General features: G+C 43.5%; 1 protein-coding gene and 1 long non-coding RNA gene across 2 annotated transcripts in view; one reads left to right on the top strand and one right to left on the bottom strand.

The window, feature by feature from the left end:
- Positions 1-17,168: 17,168 nt before the first annotated feature.
- Positions 17,169-21,569, top strand: part of dntt (deoxynucleotidyltransferase, terminal) — a 140,789-nt gene continuing 136,388 nt past the window's right edge. The window contains exon 1 of the mRNA XM_055901993.1: positions 17,169-17,362. Within this exon, the coding sequence (XP_055757968.1) occupies positions 17,169-17,362 (194 nt within the window). The remainder of the gene's footprint in view (positions 17,363-21,569) is intronic.
- The window catches only part of LOC129836155 (uncharacterized), a 209,314-nt gene continuing 206,628 nt past the window's right edge, over positions 18,884-21,569 (bottom strand). The window contains exon 3 of the long non-coding RNA XR_008756610.1: positions 18,884-21,315. This is a non-coding gene — a long non-coding RNA (uncharacterized LOC129836155). The remainder of the gene's footprint in view (positions 21,316-21,569) is intronic.

Raw genomic sequence — 21,569 nt, forward strand, 5'->3', positions numbered from 1 at the left:
GCTGTCCTGTCCTCTGTTGTGCCTGTGGAGATATGATGATATGTCATATGGGAAACATGAGAGAAAAGACCTGCTCACTTTCTGAGAGCTGCATGCACAGCCAACCCTAATATGTCAATATGTCATATTATGTTTAAGGCTATAAATACCACATGAATATGCAAATCCATCTAAAGGCACCCGCAGCACCTACACAGGCTGACATGCAGAGGGCATGCAGCACGGCAAGCGCAGGTCCTCTCTGCCCTTCTATGCAAAACCAAAAAGTGCTGTATTTGTAACGGTATCGGAACCCTTATTGGTGCTTTATAGAACCTTTTTTAATGGTTCTTTAAAGACCCTTAGGAAAATGTTATCCAGAGCACCATAAAGACTCCATTTAGAACTCTATGAGCATGGTTCATTATACAACCTAAAACAATGGTTTCTATATAGCACCAAAAAGGGACAGGCTGTCAATATGAGCCAAAGAACCCTTATTTGGAACTATATAGAACAATTTTTACTTAAAAGTTGCTACACACTTTTAAGTGTGTACGCTAGCTACATGGACGCGGGTCTTTCTATAAATAATGGGGCCAATGTGTGACATTGGAATACACATTTCAAAATGGTTTGAAACAAAAATTATTATTATGCAGTTCCACATGTGTACTTTTGAGGAATAAAAGTGAATATATGAAAATTGGCCAATAACTCCACCTATACAGCAACATAGGCCTAGGACTATACATCCTTTAAGCAGGGTTCCTACAGACATTGGCAAGTCAAATACAAGGACTTTCAGGGAACCTTTCATGCACTTAATTGTAATTTTCAAGGACCTCAATGTTATACAATTGTTTAAATAGAATTTATAGAATTGAAACATACAGGGCCTAATATGGAACCCCCCCCCCCCCCCCCCAAAAAAAAACATCATGCAAAAAGTATACAAGAAAAAGTAGGCCATTACCACTTTAAAAATAAATCAATTATTATGACATTCAATTATTATGACTAAATAGATTGGATACATGCAGACAACAGATAATAAACCCATGAATAGCAGTAGCATTAATCTCACCATTGTTTTATAATGAGAAAGTTAAGCAAGTATGACTTTTTTAATTTTATTTAGAATTGTTTTAAATCCACAAAATTTGTGCACTGTGCCTTTGCTAGGCATGTATTAGTAGATTTAAAAAGTTTTCAGCATTGCTTTTTCAATCTGATTTATTCTTTTGGATTTCTGTGCCTATGAAAAAAACGTTTTCACCACTTTTCATTGGGGCAGCAGGTAGCCTAGTGATTAGAGCATTGGACTAGTAACGGAACGGGTTGCAAGATCGAATCCCCGAGCTGACAAGGTGTAAATCTGTCATTCTACCAGTGAACAAGGCAGTTAACCCACTGTTCCTAGGCCGTCATTGAAAATAAGACTTTGTTCTTAACTGACTAGTTAAATAAAAAACACAAGGAGACAAAATGTTAGATAGTTACACTGCATTTCTGAGCTCTCTAAACACAACAAACTGTCAAACAGAACCAGGATTCTTACAGGGGTCATGTTTATCTTAACTGATTAACGCTTAATAATATGATAATACAAATTACACTGTCATACATTTTACGACAGACAAGTCATGTTTTATGTCATACGATTTCGGACAAATCCGTCAAGACACCAACCATGATAAACGTAAGTTTAAATCAACGTTTTAAATCAAATCGTGAATTTGATTGAATTGAATATAGCTAGGATCCCCCTTCATATCTTAATGTAATGACGCACACGTTTTTTTGTTCAGATTATTATCAATGACTTATCAACAGCTGTAACATGTTGTCCAGTGTAGGAAATCCTTACTGGTAACCTAGTTTGTAACCTAGCTCTACACACTGCCATATCCCACCTGGACAAGAGAAACACCTATGTGAGAATGCTGTTCATCGACTACAGCTCGGCGTTCAACCCAATAGTCCACTCCAAGCTCGACACTAAGCTCAAGGCCCTGGGTATGAACCTCTGCAACTGGATCCTGGACTTCCTGACAGGCAGACCCCAGGTGGTGAGGGTAGACAACAACACTGCCATGCTAACCCTAAAAGTGTTCCCCCAGGTGTGCGTGCTCACCCCCCCCCCCCCCCCCCCCCCCCGCCCCCGTACTCCCTGTACACCCATGACTGTGGTGGGCCTGATCGCCTACGGCAATGAGGTAAGAACCCTGGTAGAATGGTACCAGGAAAACAGCCACTCCCTCAATGTCAGCAAAACCAAGTAGCTGATCGTGGGGGAAATACCGTACAGCTGTCGACCTGAAGTCAGCGTGCATGCGCCCGACTGCCACAAGGAGTCACTAGAGCGCGATGGGACAAGGACATCCCAGCCGGCCAAACCCACCCCTTAACCCAGACGACGCTGGGCCAATTGTGCACCACCTCATGGTTCTCCTGGTCGCGACCGTGACTTGCACTGTTTACAATAACAGAGTGAAGCGTTGTCATAATAGCAGTAGAGAATCATCTTGAACACGATCTACTTCCAAAGCTAGTTTAGCGTTTTTAGTCTGTAATCTGAACGGGAGAACGGATACTACGGCAGTGACTGGGAAGAATTTGTCTGTCACATTTTGAGTTTAATCCTCAAAGCTCCAGAGCTTGAATATGGCAAGTTGGCATTACAGAGAGTGCTGCAAACTATGAAGCTTGAAAAAAAATGGGGCTACATGAGTCTTAGCTGGACCCAGGTGTTCTGACTAGATCAATAAATGCCAGATCAATCAATACGTGTAGGCCTATGTGCATGCTTCAGATCTGGCCTGGTAACCCCCACATCAAAAGCGAATCCTTTGAAACATTAATGACTTTGATTGATTCACCTTGAAATCCCCATTGACCTTATTTTGGGGGAGTTAAAACTAGCTTGGAGGCATAGACGGACAACTTGAAAGTAAATGTCCAGTTTAGCAAAATCCCTCGTACGTAGTATTGCTGTGGTATCCTACCTCCAAATGAAAGCTGTGCAGGGTCACTGAATAGTGCATAGAAAACTAGATACAGTAGCAAAGCTCACACAATAAAATCCTTAGATGACAAGAGCTCCTTAGTCATTGCCATGACGAATGACTTGTCAGCATGTTACCTAGATCAGGCCCACCACCTAGACAAGCAGTTCACCCAGAATGCAGAACAAGTGAATAAACCATTTACACCTTCGAACAGGTAAATCCTTTATGGGCTACACCTTAACGGTATTGCACACTTTACATTACAATAGCCAATACTTAACTTGGTGACGAAAACAAAGGCATCATTTGTATAAACATTAGCGTTTCTCATATAAAATGAAAACACAGGAGAAACCAAATAAAGAGGCCTACCTAGAAGCTTGTTCAACAGCGGTGGTGAGTAGGCCTAGTTGGTGATACCAAACAAAAGACCAAATGGTAAATATTTATTTATAGCTAAATGATAATGGTAACCAGACTCTGGCATTGGTGTTCACTCAATGTAGGGACTAGCGATAGCATATAGCAAGAAATGTTTGTACAAAACAATTGTCTGTTAATGTGGGGAGAAATGGAGGGAAATGTCCCACAATGTTACTACTTCCTGTAGCGCTGTGGTATTCTCAAAGCGGAAGTTGATTTTGATGCCTCACTATTTATGTCATTCTGGGAAGTAAAGGTGGAGATTTTTTTTAAACTAATAATTGGTCACTTCCTGTAAACTTTCACCAGACTCTGTCAACTTGACTGTTGCTTTACCCTGTCTCATACGCTCAGCATACTGCTGGAAAATCCATTATGTCCATTATGCATTTCGAAAGGATTGGAAGTTTTGGTCTTACAAATCTCATGTTTACCAACAATGTTGCAAACCTGTCAGATTTTGTCTCCCCTAAATTAACAATACCAGTTAATTAACAAGGATTTAGTGAGAATGGATAAATAATGTCCACTAATTTCAGCAATCTATGGCTGAAAGTAGCATTAGGACATTTTAATTATTGCACTCCTTTCAAGGCCATAATTGCTGTCGGAATTTGAAGGGAATTTAGAGTCCAAGTCTATTGTCTACTCTTACATCATTAGAACACCAAACTAAATCTGGCCAAAAGCCAAATGTTATTATGTACCTGTTGATATCGAATTATGTGGGTTTGTTGTGGTTTGGTGATAAAATGTTGTGGTAGTATTGGAAGTAGTATTCTGGTAGTATTGACGTGTCAAGGGAGAGAGAGTATAACAAAATAACTTACCATAAACCTCTGTCCATTAATCCTCATTCTTTCAACAGTTGCAGCACATTCTTGCATTTGATTCTGAAAGCGGTATGACATTCATCCTAATGATTAACACATCATTTGCTGTGGTTTGGTGAATTCATTCAGTGGCATACAATAATGTAGTTGTTCTTTGCTCATTGGTGAAACTAGCAGTACCTTCCCAAAATAAACACACACAGTTCCTTGGAGATACCACGCAGAGGATTTCTCCTCCCACTCACCTGGCGCAGTAAGTTTGCCACCTGAGCTGAACTCCAGTCCTCACACTGCTCCCTGGTCGGCAGGTTCATCACTGTCACCACCAAAGGGAAGTCCAGGCTCTAATAGAAAGTGATGGACTGAGGTCTCTCTCTCGCACCATGACTACACTACAGCACTCAAGTCCCACATCAGGAAGTGGACTAGGGGGAGGAGGGGAGGTCATCTCTCACTTGGGCAGGCCATTCTCTCTCTTTCACTCGCTATCTCTCCCTCTTTCTCTCTCTCGTGCTCTAAAAAAAGTCATATTTCTGAAACAAATTTCCCTTAATCTGCAGGGAGAAAATGGGAAATAAAAACTTCCTCAAAGTCGAAGTGAGATATTACATTTGAAAGGGGACTTTTATTGGCTACATGACACCTTTGCATGACAACGTTCTCCTTTTTACAGATGAGGCTGACCTCATTTATATTCAGTCAACCTGTACGTGTCTAAAAGTGTCATGTTTCACTTCAACAGAAACTTGATAATGACAGCCCACTCAGCCCACTCCACAGCCCTTGTCACCAAAAGACAAAGCACTCTCCAATCTCCATTACATTTGACAACAACCTTGCTGTTTTTTGCTCAACAATCAGTCACTTTTAATACAGCTGGAAAAAAACCTTCAGTGAGACAATTATGTAGGGGGGGGGGGGGGGTGTATTGTTGTAACATCTCCAATATATAATACACATAAAAATGAAATGAAATAATTGATTCAGGTCATATAATTGAATAACCAACATCTTCAGAGTCTTTGCGTGTGTGTGTGTGTGTGTGTGTGTTTCATAGATCACACTGTTGGACTTGGGCCAGCGCGGCACACAGCTGAGTGATCAGGAGGGAAGCGGGCAGACAATTAGACAAAGCCTGGCCTGTGACACTACTTAACCCTCAAGCATCAGGCTAATGAGAGTTGTAATGTGGCTGAATACATTCCGTCAGGCATACAGGCCCCATCGGTGGGTTCACTCTGATCAAGGCATGCTTGCTTAAGGGAAACGTTAGACACTGGTGGTTCACCACATGCCTTGACATCCGCTGGTGTGTTTCATGTATTTTGTTTAGAGCTCTTACAGTCAGATATTATTATGTGGTAACCAGTGGTGTAAAGTACTTAAGTAAAAATACTTGAAAGTACTACTTAAGTGTTTTTTTGGGGTATCTGCACTTTACTTTACTATTTACATTTATGACCACTTATACATTTGTCCTTACAACCCAAAGTACTCCTTACATTTTCAATGCTTAGCAGAACAGAACAATTGTGAAATTCACTAATTTATCTAGTGGTCATCCCTACTGCCTATGTTCTGGCGGACTTACTAAACACACATGTATCTTTTGTAAACAATGTCCGAGTGTTGGAGTGTGCCCCTGGCTATCCGTACATTTTAAAATCAAGAACATGGTGCCGTCCGCTTTTCTTAATATGAGGAATTTGAAATTGTTTATACTTTGACTTCGACTTTTGATACTTAAGTATATTTTAGCAATTAAATTTACTTTTGATACTTAAGTATATTCAAAACCAAATACTTTTAGACTTTTACTCAAGTAGTTTTTTTCTGGGTGACTTTCACTTTTACTTGAGTAACTTTCTATTAAGGAATCTGTAATGGCTTTCGTCGGTAGAAGGAGAGGAGGACCAAAGCGCAGCGTGGTATGTATCTATATTTATTAGAATACTTCTTCAATACGAACAAAACAATAAACAAACGAAAACCAACGAAGCTACAGTCCTGAACTAGAGAACATAAAACACATGAACGCACGAACAGGAACAATCACCCACAAACCAACAGTGAAAACAGGCTACCTTAATATGGTTCCCAATCAGAGACAATGACAAACACCTGCCTCTGATTGAGAACCATATTAGGCCAAACAACAAACCCAACATAGAAACACAAAATAGAATGCCCACCCAGCTCACGTCCTGACCAACTAAACAAAGACTAAACAAAGGAAATAAGGTCAGGAACGTGACAGAATCTTTACTTTTACTCAAAAATGGCAATTGGGTACTTTTTCCACCACTGGTGGTAACAGATACAGTAATATATGCTATTGCACAAACACTATATATACAAAAGTATGTGGACACCCCTTCACGACCAGGAATACAACTTTCCCGAAGCGGATCCTCTGTTCGGTCCACCACCCAGGACAATGGATCTAATCCCAGTAGCCGACCTAAAACAACGGCGCCGCAGAAGTGGCAGACGGAGAGGTCTTCTGGTCAGGCTCCTTAGATGTGCACATCGCTCACCGCTCCCGAGTATACCTCTCGCCAAGGTCCAGTCTCTTGGGAAGAGGAAGGCCGGGAGTGTATGCTTTATGATTAACAACTCATGGTGTAATCATAACAACATACAGGAACTCAAGACCTTCTGATCACTCAACTCAGAATTCCTTATACTCAAACGCCGGCCATTTTACCTACCAAGAGAATTCTTGCCAGTTATAGTCACAGCTGTGTACATTCCCACTCAAGCAAACACCAAGATGGCCCTCAAGGAACTTCACTGGACTCTGTGTAAACTGCAAATTTTATATTCGGAGGCTGCATTTATTGTAGCTGGGGATTTTAACAAATCAAATCTGAGAACAAGGCTACCTAAATTCTATCAGCATATTGATTGCACGACACGCAGGACTAATACTCTTGACCACTGCTACTCTAACTTCCGCGATGCATACAAAGCCCTCCCCCGCCCTCCCATCGGCAAATCCGACCATGACGCCATCTTGCTCGTTCCGTCTTCTAGGCAGAAACTCAAACAGGATGTACCAGTGACGAGAACCATTCAACGCTGGTCTGACCAATCGGAAGCCACGCTTCAAGATTGTTTTGATCATGCGGACTGGAATATGTTCCGGTCAGCCTCCGAGAACAACATTGACCTATACGCTGACTCGGTGAGTGTGTTTATAAAAAAGTGCATTGGAGATGTTGTACTCACTGTGACTATTAAAACCTACCCTAACCAGAAACCGTGGATGGATGGCTGCATTCCTGAACCTGAAAGTGTGATCCACCGCATTTAACCATGGAATGAGGTCTGGAAATAATATGGCTGTATATAAGCAGTGTACTTATTCCCTCCGCAATGCAATCAAACAAGCGAAATGCCTGTACAGGGACAAGGTGGAGTTGCAATTCAACGGCTCAGACCTGAGACATATGTGGCAGGGTCTACAAGAAATCCCGGACTACTAAAACAAAAACAGCCACGTCACTGACATCGACGTCATGCTGAACACCTTCTTTGCCCGCTTTGAGGATAATACAGTGCCACTGTCGCAGCTCGCTAACAAAGTCTGCGCCCCCCCCCCCCCCCCTCCTTCTCCAAGGCTGACGTGAGTAAAACATTTTAACTTGTTAACCCTCGTAGGCTGCTGGGCCAGACGGCATCTTTAGCCGCGTCCTCAGAGCATGCGCAGACCAGCTGCCTGGTGTGTTTACAGACATATTTAATCGCTCCCTATCCCATTCTGCTGTCCCCACATGCTTCAAGATGGCCACCATTGTTCCTGTACCCAAGAAGGCAAAGATAACTGAACTAAATGACTATCGCCCCGTAACACTCACTTATGTCACCATTAAGTGCATTGACAGGCTAGTCAAGGATCATATCACCGCCACCTTACAGGCCACCCTAGAACCACTTCAGTTTCCATACCGCCCCAACAGGTCCACATTTGATGCAATCACCATCACACATCAGCACAAGAACTGTTCATCGGGAGCTTCATGAAATGTGTTTCCCTGTCTGAGCAGCCTCACACAAGCCTAAGATCACCATATGCAATGCCAAGCATCAGCTGGAGTGGTGTAAAGCTCGCCGCCACTGGATTCTGGAGCAGTGGAAACGCATTGTCTGGCGTGATGAGTAATGCTTCACTATCTGGCAGTCCGACAGACGAATCTGGTTTTGGCGGATGCCATGAGAATGCTATCTGCCAGAATGCATAGTACCAACTGTAAAGTTTGGTGGAGGAGGAATAATGGTCTGGGGCTATTTTTCATGGGTCGGGCTAGGCCCCTTAGTTCCCCTTAGAAATGTTTACGCTACAGCATGCAATGACGTTCTAGACAATTCTGTCCTTCCAACTTCGTGGAAACAGTTTGGGGAAGGCCCTTTCCTGTTTCAGCATGACACTGCCCCCGTGCACAAAGCGAGGTCCATACAGGAATAGTTTGTGGAGGTCGGTGTGGAAGAACTTGACTGGCCTGCACAGAGCCCTGACCTCAACCCCATCGAACACCTTTGGGATGAATTGGAATGCTGAGTGCGAGCCAGGCCTAATCGCCAAACATCAGTGACTGACCTCACTAATGCTGTTCTGGCTGAAAGTCCCCGCAGAAATGTTCCAAAACCTAGTGGAAAGCCTTCCCAGAAGAGTGGAGGCTGTTTCGCAACAAAGGGAGGACCAACTCCATGTTAATTCTCATGATTTTGGAATGAGATCTTCGGCTAGCAGGTGTCCACATACTTTTGGTAATGTAGTGTATTTACAATATTGCAAATCAGTAAAGTACGTAACGCATTACCGTGAACATTTGATATGAAAACGAAATTAAACATTGCCCCTAAAATAAATTATGAAACTATGTGTTTTTCCCTGTTTTTATCTCAATATCAAATAATTTATGGGTAACAATTAAATACCTGACCGTGATTGTTATCTGTTAATAAAATGGTCAAAAAGAAGAAAAAAATAGTTTTTTAGGAAAGAGCAATTTCACGTGCAAGAATTTTGCTAGGACTGTCTGGGAATAGTCTGAGTGGGGAGGGGACAACTGAAAACGAGCTGTTATTGTCAGAGAGGTGTGGAACTCTCTTTCTTATTGGCCTATTAACTCATTTACCGCCTGGTGATGTCGCAGACCAAAACTCCATCCCACCAAAACAGGCTGAAATTTCAGGCGGTCTTTTCAAACAGCTCTTACACTAAAAGGGCATTATCATCATTTTCACAATTTCAGAGTATTATTCCAACCTCACAGTGTCAAAACCACAGGAGGCTGCAGAGAGGACGGCTCATAATTCATAATAATGTCTGGAACGGAGCCAATGGAATAGCATCAAACACATGAAAACCATGTGTTTGATGTATTTGATACCATTCCACCCATTCCGCTCCAGCCATTACCATGAGCCCGTTCTCCCCAATTAAGGTGCAAATCAAATCAAAACACATTGTATTAGTCACAAGCGCCGAATACAACAGGTGTAGACCTTACAGTGATATGCTTATTTACGAGCCCCTAACCAACAATGCAGTTTAAAAAAGAATACAGATAAGAATAAGAGATAAAAGTAACACGTAATTAAAAAGCAGCAGTAAAATAACAATAGCAAGACTATACAGGGGGGTACCGATACAGAGTCAATGTGCGGGGGCACCGGTTAGTTGAGGTAGTATGCACCAGGCAGTGGCTTGGATGGTTGTTGTCCTTGATGATCTTTTTGGCCTTCCTGTGACATCGGGTGCTGTAGGTGTCATGGAGGGCAGGTAGTTTGCCCCCGGTGATGCGTTGTGCAGACCTCACCACCCTCTGGAGAGCTTTGCGGTTGAGGGTGGTGCAGTTGCCGTACCAGGCTGTGATACAGCCTGACAGGATGCTCTCGATAGTGCATCTGTAAAAGTTTATCAAGGTTTTGGGTGACACGCCAAATTTATTCAGCCTCCTGAGGTTGAAGAGGCGCTGTTGCGCCTTCTTCACCACACTGTCTGTGTGGGTGGACCATTTCAGTTTGTCTGTGATGTGTACGCAGAGGAACTTAAAACTTTCCACCTTCTCCACTGCTGCCCTATCGATGTGGATATGGGGGTGCTCCCTCTGCTGTTTCCTGAAGTCCACGATCATCCCCTTTGTTTTGTTGGGATTGAGTGAGAGGTTGTTTTCCTGACACCACACTCCGAGTTGTTGGTGATCAAGCCCACTACTGTTGTGTCGTCTGCAAACTTGATGATTGAGTTGGAGGCGTGCATGGCCACGCAGTCGTGGGTGAACAGGGAGTACAGGAGAGGGCTGAGCACACACCCTTGTGGGGCCCCAGTGTTGAGGGTCAGCGTTGTGGAGATGTTGTTTCCTACCTTAATCACATGGGGGCGGCCCGACCCAGTTGCACAGGGCAGGGTTGAGACCTAGGGCTTCCAGCTTGATGATGAGCTTGGAGAGTACTATGGTGTTGAATGCTGAGCTGTAGTCAATGCACAGCATCGTCTGTGGACTTGTTGGGGCAGTATGATAACTGAAGTGGGTCTAGGGTGGCTGGTAAGGCGTAGGTGATATGATCCTTGACTAGTCTCTCAAAGCACTTCATGATGACAGAAGTGAGTGCTACGTGGCGATAGTCATTTTGTTCAGTTATCTTTGCATTCTTGGGTACACGAACAATGGTGGCCATCTTGAAGCATGTGGGGACAGCAGACTGGGATAGGGAGCGATTGAATATGTCCGTAAACACACTAGCCAGCTGGGCTGCGCATGCTCTGAGGACGCGGCTAAAGATGCTGTCTGGGCCAGCAGCCTACGAGGGTTAACACATTTAAATATTTTACTCACGTTGGCCACGGAGAAGTGGGGGGGACGCAGTGCTTGTCAGTCGGCCGTGACGGTGGCACTGTATAATCGTCCATCTTTCTGTTGGAAAGTTCGTCTGCCCTCTCTCTCTCTTCTGTTGTTAGAATGGATACCTCAGAGTCCCATTCAGAAATGTTCTTATAGAATAGATGTTTTGGCGGTTGTCGGTCCTCGCATTCACGGGTACATAATTTCTAGCTGCAGACTAGTAATTAGTATCGGAGAGTTGCTCTTATTCTGTCGGATCGATAGTCTCAGAGTTTAACCATGTGGTATGGTTAAAAGATTCAGCAACCATTACAATCTTAGCTCCCTCTGTGATCGAGGTACTGGTCTACTGGGAAATTCCCATGGTGGGGGTTATACCCAGAACAGTAGGAAAGGGCTGTCCCATGACGCCAGATCAATGTCTGTGCTCATGGGGCGGGCCTATGACTAAGTTAAACTCCGAAGGGATTTGGAGTTTCCTTCATTAACTTCTTTGGGGTAGGGGGCAGTATTTTCACGTCCGGATGAAAAGCATGCCCAGAGTAAACGGCCTGCTACAAAGCCATAGAATGTGCATATTATTAGTAGATTTGGATAGAAAACACTCTGAAGTTTCTAAAACTGTTTGAATGATGTCTGTGAGTATAACAGAACTCATATGGCAGGCAAAAACCTGAGAAAAGAATCCAACCAGGAAGTGGGAAATCTGAGGTTGGACGATTTTCAACTCAGCTCCTATTGAAGATACAGTGGGATATTGGTAATGTTGCACTTCCTAAGGCTTCCACTAGATGTCAACAGTCTTTAGAACCTTGTCTGATGCTTCTACTGTGAAGTGGGGCCGAAGGAGAGGGGATTGAGTAATGTCTATCATGACCTGAACATGCGCTGACCATGGGTGTTCATGTGAGAGCGAGCTCTGTTCCATCATACTTCTGAAGACAAAGGAATTCTCCGGTTGGAACATTATTGAAGAATTATGTTAAAAACATCCTAAAGATTGATTCAATACTTCGTTTTTCATGTTTATACGGACTGCAATATAACTTTCTTAACTTTTCGTCCGTACTTTCCGCTGGACTTGCTCGCGCGTCGTGAGTTTGGAAAGTGTACTGAACGCTAGAACAACAAGGAGGGATTTGGACATAAATGATGGACATTATCGAACAAAACAAACATTTATTGTGGAACTGCGATTCCTGGGAGTGCATTCTGATGAAGATCATCAAAGGTAAGTGAATGTTTATAATGTTATTTCTGACTTATGTTGACTGCACAATATGGCGGATATATTTGTGTCTTGATTGGGCTCTGAGCGCCGACTCAGATTATTGCATGGTTTGTTTTTTCCGTAAAGCTTTTTTGATATCTGACACAGCGGTTGCATTAAGGAGAAGTGCATCTAAAAATCCATGCATAACACTTATATCTTTTAGCAATGTTTATTATGAGTATTCCTGTAAATTGATGTGACGCTCTGCAAAATCAAAGGATGTTTTGGAACTTCTGAACGTAACGTGCCAATGTAAACTCAGATATTTGCATATAAATATGAACTTTACCAAACAAAACATACATGTATTGTGTAACATGAAGTCCTATGAGTGTCATCTGATGAAGATCATCAAAGGTTAGTGATTAATTTTATCTATATTTCAGCTTTTTGTGAATCCTCACCTTGGCTGGAAAATGGCTATGTTATTCTGTGAATAGGCACTCACCTAACATAATCGTTTGGTTTGCTTTCGTCGTAAAGCCTTTTTGAAATCGGACACTGTGGCTGGATTTACAACAAGTGTATCTTTAAAATGGTGTAAAATACATGCAGGTTTGAGGAATTTTAATTATGGGATTTCTGTTGTTTTGAATTTGGCGCCCTGCACTTTCACTGGCTGTTGAAGAGGTGGGATGCTACCATCTCACGTACCCTAGAGAGGTTAAACAGTTTAAAATCACATTACATAATTTCACAAATAGTTTAATCTTTACTCATTCATTTTATACAACAATTAGATGCAAGCCTCACAACTGAGACTTGTATAAACAGAGTTATGCTAATGTGGCTGTATTGTCTCTCATGATTTTCACAAACATTAAATGAAATGGAACGGTCGTAGCTGGATTCTCCCCTGACCGCGTACACATTCTCCAAAACATGGACATTGTTCAGTTCTCAAGTTCTATGATAGAGAAGAGGTTCCTTTGTTCTCCTGTGAAACCTTCTCTCTATACTGCCTGGCCATGAGGAGAGAGACTCCTCTAGGAATTTATGAACTGCGATAACAGAGCCTGGGTGTAGGGGGAAGAGAGAGGTGTGGTGAGAGAGAGAGGGGGATGGTGCAGAGAGAGGGGGATGGTACTCGCTATCCCTAAAGAGGGCCACGTTATGACATCGGATTTGCTGAAGGGAGGGCGGGGGAGGGCTTTGTATGCACCGAGGAAGTTAGAGTAGCAGTGATCAAGTGTATTACACCCGCGCGTAGTTCAATCAATGTGCTGATAGAATTTAGGTAGCCTTGTTCTCAAATTTGCTTTTGTCACGCCCTGATATATTTCACCTGTTTCTTGTGTTTGTCTCCACCCCCTCCAGGTGTCGCTTATTTTCCCCAGTGTATTTATCCCTGTGTTTCCTGTCTCTCTGTGCCAGTTTGTCTTGTATGTTTTTAAGTCAACTAGCATGTTTTCCTGTGCTCCTGCTTTCTTTTTCTCTTTTGCTAATCCTCCCGGTTTTGACCCTTACCTGTTTTCTGGACTCGCCTGCCTGGCCATTCTGCCTGCCCTGACCTCGAGCCTGCCTCTGTACCTCCTGGACTCTGAACTGGTTTTGACCTTTATGTCTGTCCACGACCATTCTCTTGCCTACCCCTTTTGGATTGTTAATAAATATAAAATACTCTAACCATCTGCCTCCTGTGTCTGCATCTGGGTCTCGCCTTGTGCCCTGATAGCTTTGTTAAAATCCCCAGCTGCAATAAATGCAGCCTCAGGATATATGGTTTCCAGTTTACATAGAGTCCAGTGAAGTTCCTTGAGGGCCGTCTTGGTGTCTGCTTGAGGGGGAATGTACACAGAAGTGACAATAACTAAATTCTCTTGGGAGATAATATGGCCGGCATTTGATTGTAAGACATTCTAGGTTGGGTGAGCAGAAGGACTTGAGTTCCTGTATGTTGTTATGATTACACCATGAGTCGTTAATCATGAAGCATACAGCCCCGCTCTTCCTCTTCCCAGAGAGGAGTTTATCTCCACAGTTTTTATGAGAGTAAAGTCATACCATTCAACAAAAAAATCACGACGCTGTGATGGAAACAGGAAGTTTCGGGTACAATTTTGTAAATGCTGACAGATCATTTGTTCATTTGACATGGTGAGATCTTTTTGTGTCCGTAAAATGAATTATGCGAGAAATGGCGGTGGAAATGCCTTTATGCACAAATATTAATATAATAACGATCAAAGTAAACTTGGAGTCGCGATGATATGGTGTGGCGTCCCACTACAACTCGGGAGACCATGCAGTTTACTAGACTGCAGATGAAATCAATTATGATGAAATTCACAAGGTGGTGAAAGTGCAGGGTGATCTTGATGCTCCTTTCCAAGAAATATTGATGGTCTTGTTCTGTGGACACAATGCTTGACTGCCGTTTGTAAAATAAACATAATAAGATTTGACAAATGATCCATAATAATCTCATGTAGACTAGCCTACCCACACAGCCTGGTCCTCTGTAGCTCTGTTGGTTGAGCATGGTGCTTGCAACACCAGGGTAGTGTGTTAGATTCCTGGGACCACCAGTAGGTAAAATGTATACACGCGTGACTGTCAATCGCTTTGGATAAAAGCGTCTGCTAAATGGCATATATTAGTATCTGCGAGGTGTTGACTAGAGTGCTCGTGCCAAGACCAGAGTAGGCACATTTGCTATTTAACGCAACAGTTTTTGTGACAAAACTAGTTGAAAATGCGATGGAAAAACATTGAACTTTAGATTTTTATTTGGGACATGCAAACTTGAGCAAAAAAGTACATTTTGTGTGCACTACGTCATCGAGTCCGTTTGATGGAAAGGTGGAAAAACTTGCATATTTTCTTTGTGCGGATTTTCAAATATTTGCATGGAAATCTGTCCCCAATTGGATGGAATCCTAGCTGGTGTCTACAAAAAAAGCTCAATCCAGACTACACTCTTGAAGGAAGTTTGGATATTTTAATCTATGTGACAAAATCCTTTGCGTGTTCTAGAGCAGCGCCGTGGCTAGCGTGGTGAGCTATGCCATTGTATTCTGGAAAGGGAACTTAGCCGAGGAGGACTTAAATAAGCTTGACAAAATCATCAAGAAAGCCAGTGCTACAATTGGCTGCAGTCTGGAATCGATGCAGAACACGTTCATAAAAAGGCTGAGAGCAAAGGCACACGTGATCATGGACAATGACACACACCCACAACCACAGCACTGTCATGCAGCACAGGAGGAGCTTCAGTTAGCTTCAGTTAGCAGGCTCATACCGCCCAGAAGCTGCACAGAGAGCTTACCCACAGCCATGAGGCTTTTTAATGTGTAATTATTAACTGATTTATGTATTCTTAATATGAATGTTGCTGTTGCTCGTTTCCCCAAGGTAGGATAGACAACAACATTTCTTACCTCCTTTTAATCAGACTCTACTACTAAGACGTGGGTGCCTTCATATGTTTCTTATCATGTGTTTGTCATTGATACGTGTCTTGTCCTTATTGACGATGCTGAGTGATTAAACCATTTTCCAAGTTGGGATCAATAAAGTCATATTCTTCTCTCTACACCCTCAATTTGGACAAAATAGTCCTAATCATTGACCGATGGGCCATGGCATACCTACCTACACGAGTGCAAATCTTCTGTATAAGGTATCTCAAGGGGATGGCTGACCAGGAATCCCATGTGAAGCTGTCAGCTAATTAAGTGTTGGAGCAGATGGTGGAAGCGTGGTCTGGACATAATGAGATGCAGGGATAGGGGAGGTGGACTGGACTTTGTGGTTGGACAGCTGTGGGGGTCTTGTGAGGTGACCAGTATCCCAGCAGTCCCCTGGAGCAAGGTTTTTCTCTAACCTGCAGTCCAGAATCCTGATTAACAATAATCTAAATGCAACTTTTTCTGGCCCAGATTCATTATTAATATTTTTTTTTTTCAGGGGGTAAATCAGCTTCAATAGTGCAGATAGACTGTAGACTCCAATCTCCCATATATATCTTTTAAATATATATACCACCCCTCTCCTAATTGGAGTAAACTAATGGACAACAACACTTAGGCCTCTACTTCCAGCTTATATGGACAATGTATTTTACAATAGTTAACTTTTGATTGTTTTTAATCACAGCTTCCATACACACCTCACATCTATCTCTGAAGCCCATCCAGTTTGATTTCTATTTTGCCATATATTTTTAACTGTGCTGTTTCACAAAAGTTCTGAACCTATATATATTTTACGGACACAGTATATTTGACATTAGTTATCTTGTTGTTTTTAATCCCACCCTTCAGCTCCACTCAACCCCTCCCATCTGTCTCTTAACACCATCCATTTTTGATTTCTATTTGCCATATATTTTTCAACTGTGCTGTGATGTTTCACAAAAGTTTCATTAATATTGATTACATGGCTTTGCTTTTCCTCTCTGGATTCTATGTGGACTATAACTTTCGATCCATTCAATGTGGATTCATGAAGTCTCTCTAATACTGAACGTTTTATCTGTTGATTCATGTTAACCATTGAGGTATCCTTGGTTGAACTCCGTTCACTGTCATTTTTGGATGTTGGCAGTTGATCTCTGCCTAATAAAACCCAAATCATAAACACCTGTTGCTTTGCCAGAGGTTTCCTGTCAGCCAGCCTCTCAGAGACCTCATTCAAACTGCCAGTTTGTCCTTGTGTCGATAAATAGGAGCCCAACAATTGTGGCATCACCAAAACAAGGTAAGAAGTGCGGGGCACAACACAGACTATCGTTACAAAGTAGCACAAACAAGTTCCATGTTCAGGTGCTACACTTTTTGAAGCTCATCCCAAAGAGATGATCCATGCTAGCATGCTACCGCGTGTGAAGAAAAGGCCAAGGCCAGTTGAGGCTGTTGCTCGGGGTCAGGAAGAGGTCAAGTTCAATGAGGTGACGGTGTACCTGGTGGAGAGGAAGATGGGCAGCAGTAGAAGGAGCTTTCTGACCAGCCTGGCCAGGTCAAAAGGCTTTCGAGTGGAATACGTCCTCAGGTAGGCCAACCAGCCCATTCTCTTTCTCAAGTCAAATAGAGTCTCTTATTGTTTTTCCTTAGTGATCAAATAAAGGGACTGATCATGTTATGGTAGGCCCTATGTGATTGTTTGTCATAGGTTCCTGGTCATAGTATTGCTGCTCTATGTCTGATTGTGAGAAGTTTTTTGTTTCCAAGTGAGGACATTGTGCATTTAGCAGAGAGCAAAGATTATTACTTGATCTCATATAATGCCATAACTTGCATAATAATAATTGCCAGCAGCATACCACCCTGCATACCACTGCTGGCTTGCTTCTGAAGCTAAGCAGGGTTGGTCCTGGTCAGTCCCTGGATGGAAGTGGTGTTGGAGGGCCAGTAGGAGGCACTCTTTCCTCTGGTCTAAAAAAATAAAAAATATCCCAATGCCCCAGGGCAGTGATTGGGGACACTGCCCTGTGTAGGGTGCCGTCTTTCGGATGGGACGTTAAACGGGTGTCCTGACTCTCTGAGGTCATTAAAGATCCCATGGCACTTATCGTAAGAGTAGGGGTGTTAACCCCGGTGTCCTGGCTAAATTCCCAATCTGGCCCTCAAACCATCATGGTCACCTAATAATCCCCAGTTTACAATTGGCTCATTCATCCCCCTCCTCTCCCCTGTAACTATTCCCCAGGTCGTTGCTGCAAATGAGAACGTGTTCTCAGTCAACTTACCTGGTAAAATAACGGTAAAATAAAAAATAAATAAATAAAAAATAACATATGTTTAACAAGACTTCCGATGCAAGAGAACCCACACAGACGGAATCGCCCACCAGCTACCACACCATAGCCTGTATAACAGAGCACCTAGCCACACGTTCATTTAAGGCTGCTTATACGGTTCCTCCATACGCCTCTCCATGCTAGTAAGGATCCATTGTGCCATAGCTGGGTGGCAGAGAAAAACTGAGCTGATCGAGCTCAGCCAGGCAGACCCAGCTGTATGGGCCTGCCTGAGGGGCACCGGTGGGAGTAGCTGAGCTGGGAGGCTGTAGAACAGACCTGCTGCCAACGCCGCATCGAGCCAGGCTGGGGCTGATGGCAGCATTCCCAGAAACACAGCTTGAACGCTCCTACGGTTACACTTGGCTTGATACAATTGTTTGAAACAAACCACAGCTAGGAAGTAGACAGTGTGTGTGTGTGTGTGTGTGTGTGTGTGTGTGTGTGTGTGTGTGTGTGTGTGTGTGTGTGTGCGCATGCCTCAAACTGACATTCTACCTAGCAGACTATTTGATATCAGCTGCAACCATAATTTTTTTTTTATATAGATACTGAACAAAAATATAAACGCAACATGCAGCAATTTTAACAATTTTACTGAGTTTCAGTTCATATAAGCAAATCAGTCAATTGAAATGAATTCATGAGGCCCTAATCTATGGGTTTCACATGACTGGTCAGGGGAGCAGCCATGGGTGGGCCTGGGAGGGTGGTAGGCCAACCCCTTGTGACCCAGGCCCACCCACTGGGGAGCCGGCCCAGTCAATCAGAATTAGTTTTCCCCACAAAAGGGCTTTATTACAGACAGAAATACTCCTCAGAGTCGTTAGCTGTACAGTTGGCTGATCTCAGATGATCCCGCAGGTGAAGAAGCCGGATGTTGAGGTCCTGGACTGGCGTAGTTACATGTGGTCTGCGGTTGTGAGGCTTGATGGACGTAACGCCAATTTCTGTCAAATGATTTTGGAGAGAAAAAACATTAAATTCTCTGGCAAAACTTGAGACATCAGTGGCTTTCTGTTGTGTGACAAAACTGAACATTTTAGAGTGGCCTTTTATTGTCATCAGCTCGAGGTGCACCTGTGGAATGATCATGTGTTTAATCATCTTCTTGATATGCCCCACCTGTCAGGTGGATGGATTATTTTGGCAAAGGAGAAATGCTCACTAACAGGGATGTAAACAAATGTTTGCACAAAATGTGAGAATTAAGCTTTTTGTTCTTATGGAACATGTCTGGGATCTTTTATTTCAGCTCATGAAACATGGGACCAACACTCTATATGTTGAGTTTATATATTTGTTCAGTATATTTAACATCATGTAAAATGTATTTCAAATACATTTTAAAATGTATGTAATACTTTAAACTGTATTCCAGAGATAAATATACTGTGCCTTCGGAAAGTATTCAGACCCCTTGACTTTTTCCACCTTTTGTTACGTTACAGCCTTAATCTAAAATGGATTTAGAAAAAATCCTAGGCAATCTACACACAATAAACCATCCTTTTATTTAAAAAAAGAGAAATAACTTATTGACATTAGTATTCATACCTTTTGCTATGAGACTCGAAATTGAGCTCAGGTGCATCCTGTTTCCATTGATCATCCTTGAGATGTTTCTACAACTTAATTGGATCCCACCTGTGGTAAATTCAATTGATTGGACATGATTTGGAAAGGCACACACCTGTCTATATAAGGTCCTACAGTGCATGTCAGAGCAAAAACCAAGACATGAGGTCATAGGAATTGTCAGTAGAGCTCTGAGACAGGATTGTGTCGAGGCACAGATCTGGGGAAGGGTACCAAAAACTGTATGCAGAATTGAAGGTCCTCAAGAACACAGTGGGCTCCATCATTCTTAAATGGAAGAAGTTTGAACCACCAAGACTCTGGTCGGGCAGCCAGCTCTAGGAAAACTGAGCAACCGGGGGGCGTTGGTTAGAGGGGTGACCTAGAACCCGATGGTCACTCTGACAGAGCTCAAGAGTTCCTCTGTGGAGATGGGAGAACCTTCCAGAAGGACAATCATCTCTGCAGCACTCCACCAATCATGTCTTTATGGTAGAGAGGCCAGATGGAAGCCACTCCTCAGTAAAAGGCACATGACAGCCCCCTTGGAGTTTGCCAAAAGGCACCTAAAGGTATCTCAGACCATGAGAAACAAGATTCTCTGGTCTGATGAAACCAAGAGTGAACTCTTTGGCCTGAATGCCAAGTGTCACATCTGTAGGAAACCTGGCACCATCCCTACGGTGAAGCATGGTGGTGGCAGCATCATGCTGTGGGGATGTTTTTCAGTGGCAGGGACTGGGAGACTAGTCAGGATCGAGGGAAATATGAACGGAGCAAAGTACAGAGAGATCCTTCATGAAAACCTGCTCCAGAGTGCCAAGGACCTCAGACTGGGGTGAAGGTTCACATTCCAACATGACAACGACCCTAAGTACACAGCCAAGAAAATACAGGAGTGGCTTCGGGGAAAGTCTCTGAATGTCCTTGAGTGGCCCAGCCAGAGCCGGACTAGAACCCAATCAAACATCTCTGGAGAGACCTGAAAATAGCTGTGCAGCGACGATCCCCATCCAACCTGACAGAGCTTGAGAGGATCTACAGAGAAGAATGGGAGAAACTACCCAAATACAGGTGTGCCAAGCTTGTAGCGTGTGACGTAGACGCTGGGGGTCGAGAGGCAGGTGATAAGATTAATATAACAAAGAACATGGAATGAGCATCTTGACATGAAACACAGAAACAGTTCTGCCTTGGGAGAGAACTTGAGGGAGTGCCAGATAAAGGGAGGTAATAAGTGAGGTAATCGAGTCCAGGTGTGACTCCTAATGAAGCACAGGTGCGAGTAATCATTGATGCCAAGTACGCATAATGATGGTTACCAGGACCAGTGGTTAGTAAACCAGCGATGTCAAACGCCGGAGGGAAGGAGCAGGAGTAGACGTGACAGTACCCCACGTGACAGCTCCAACGGATTATGTTGGGATCCAGAATGTCCTCCACCGGATCCCAACTCTGCTCCTCTGGGCCGTACCCCTCCCAGTCCACCAGGTAATGGAGCCAACCGCCACGATGTCGGGAGTCCAGTAGGGATCTGACGGCATAGGCGGGACCTTCCTCGACATCCAGGGGGGGCGGAGGGGTGTCGTGGGGGACAGCATCAGCCAGGAGACCAGGAACCACCGGCCTGAGAAGGGAGACATGAAAAGAAGGTGAGATACAGTAGTCACTGGGAAGCTGTAACCTATACGTCACCTCGTTGACCCTCTGGAGAACCTTGAACGGCCCCACAAACCGGGGGCTCAGCTTCTTGCAGGGCAGTGTGAGTGGGAGGTTCCTGGTAGAGAGCCAGACACAACCCCCAGGATGGAACACGGAAGTCTTACTGCGGTGGCGCTCTGCCTTCTCCTTCTGATGGCGGACGGCTTGCTGGAGTCTCGC

This window comes from Salvelinus fontinalis, chromosome 37, assembly GCF_029448725.1.
Source record: "Salvelinus fontinalis isolate EN_2023a chromosome 37, ASM2944872v1, whole genome shotgun sequence".
Taxonomy (NCBI): domain Eukaryota; kingdom Metazoa; phylum Chordata; class Actinopteri; order Salmoniformes; family Salmonidae; genus Salvelinus; species Salvelinus fontinalis.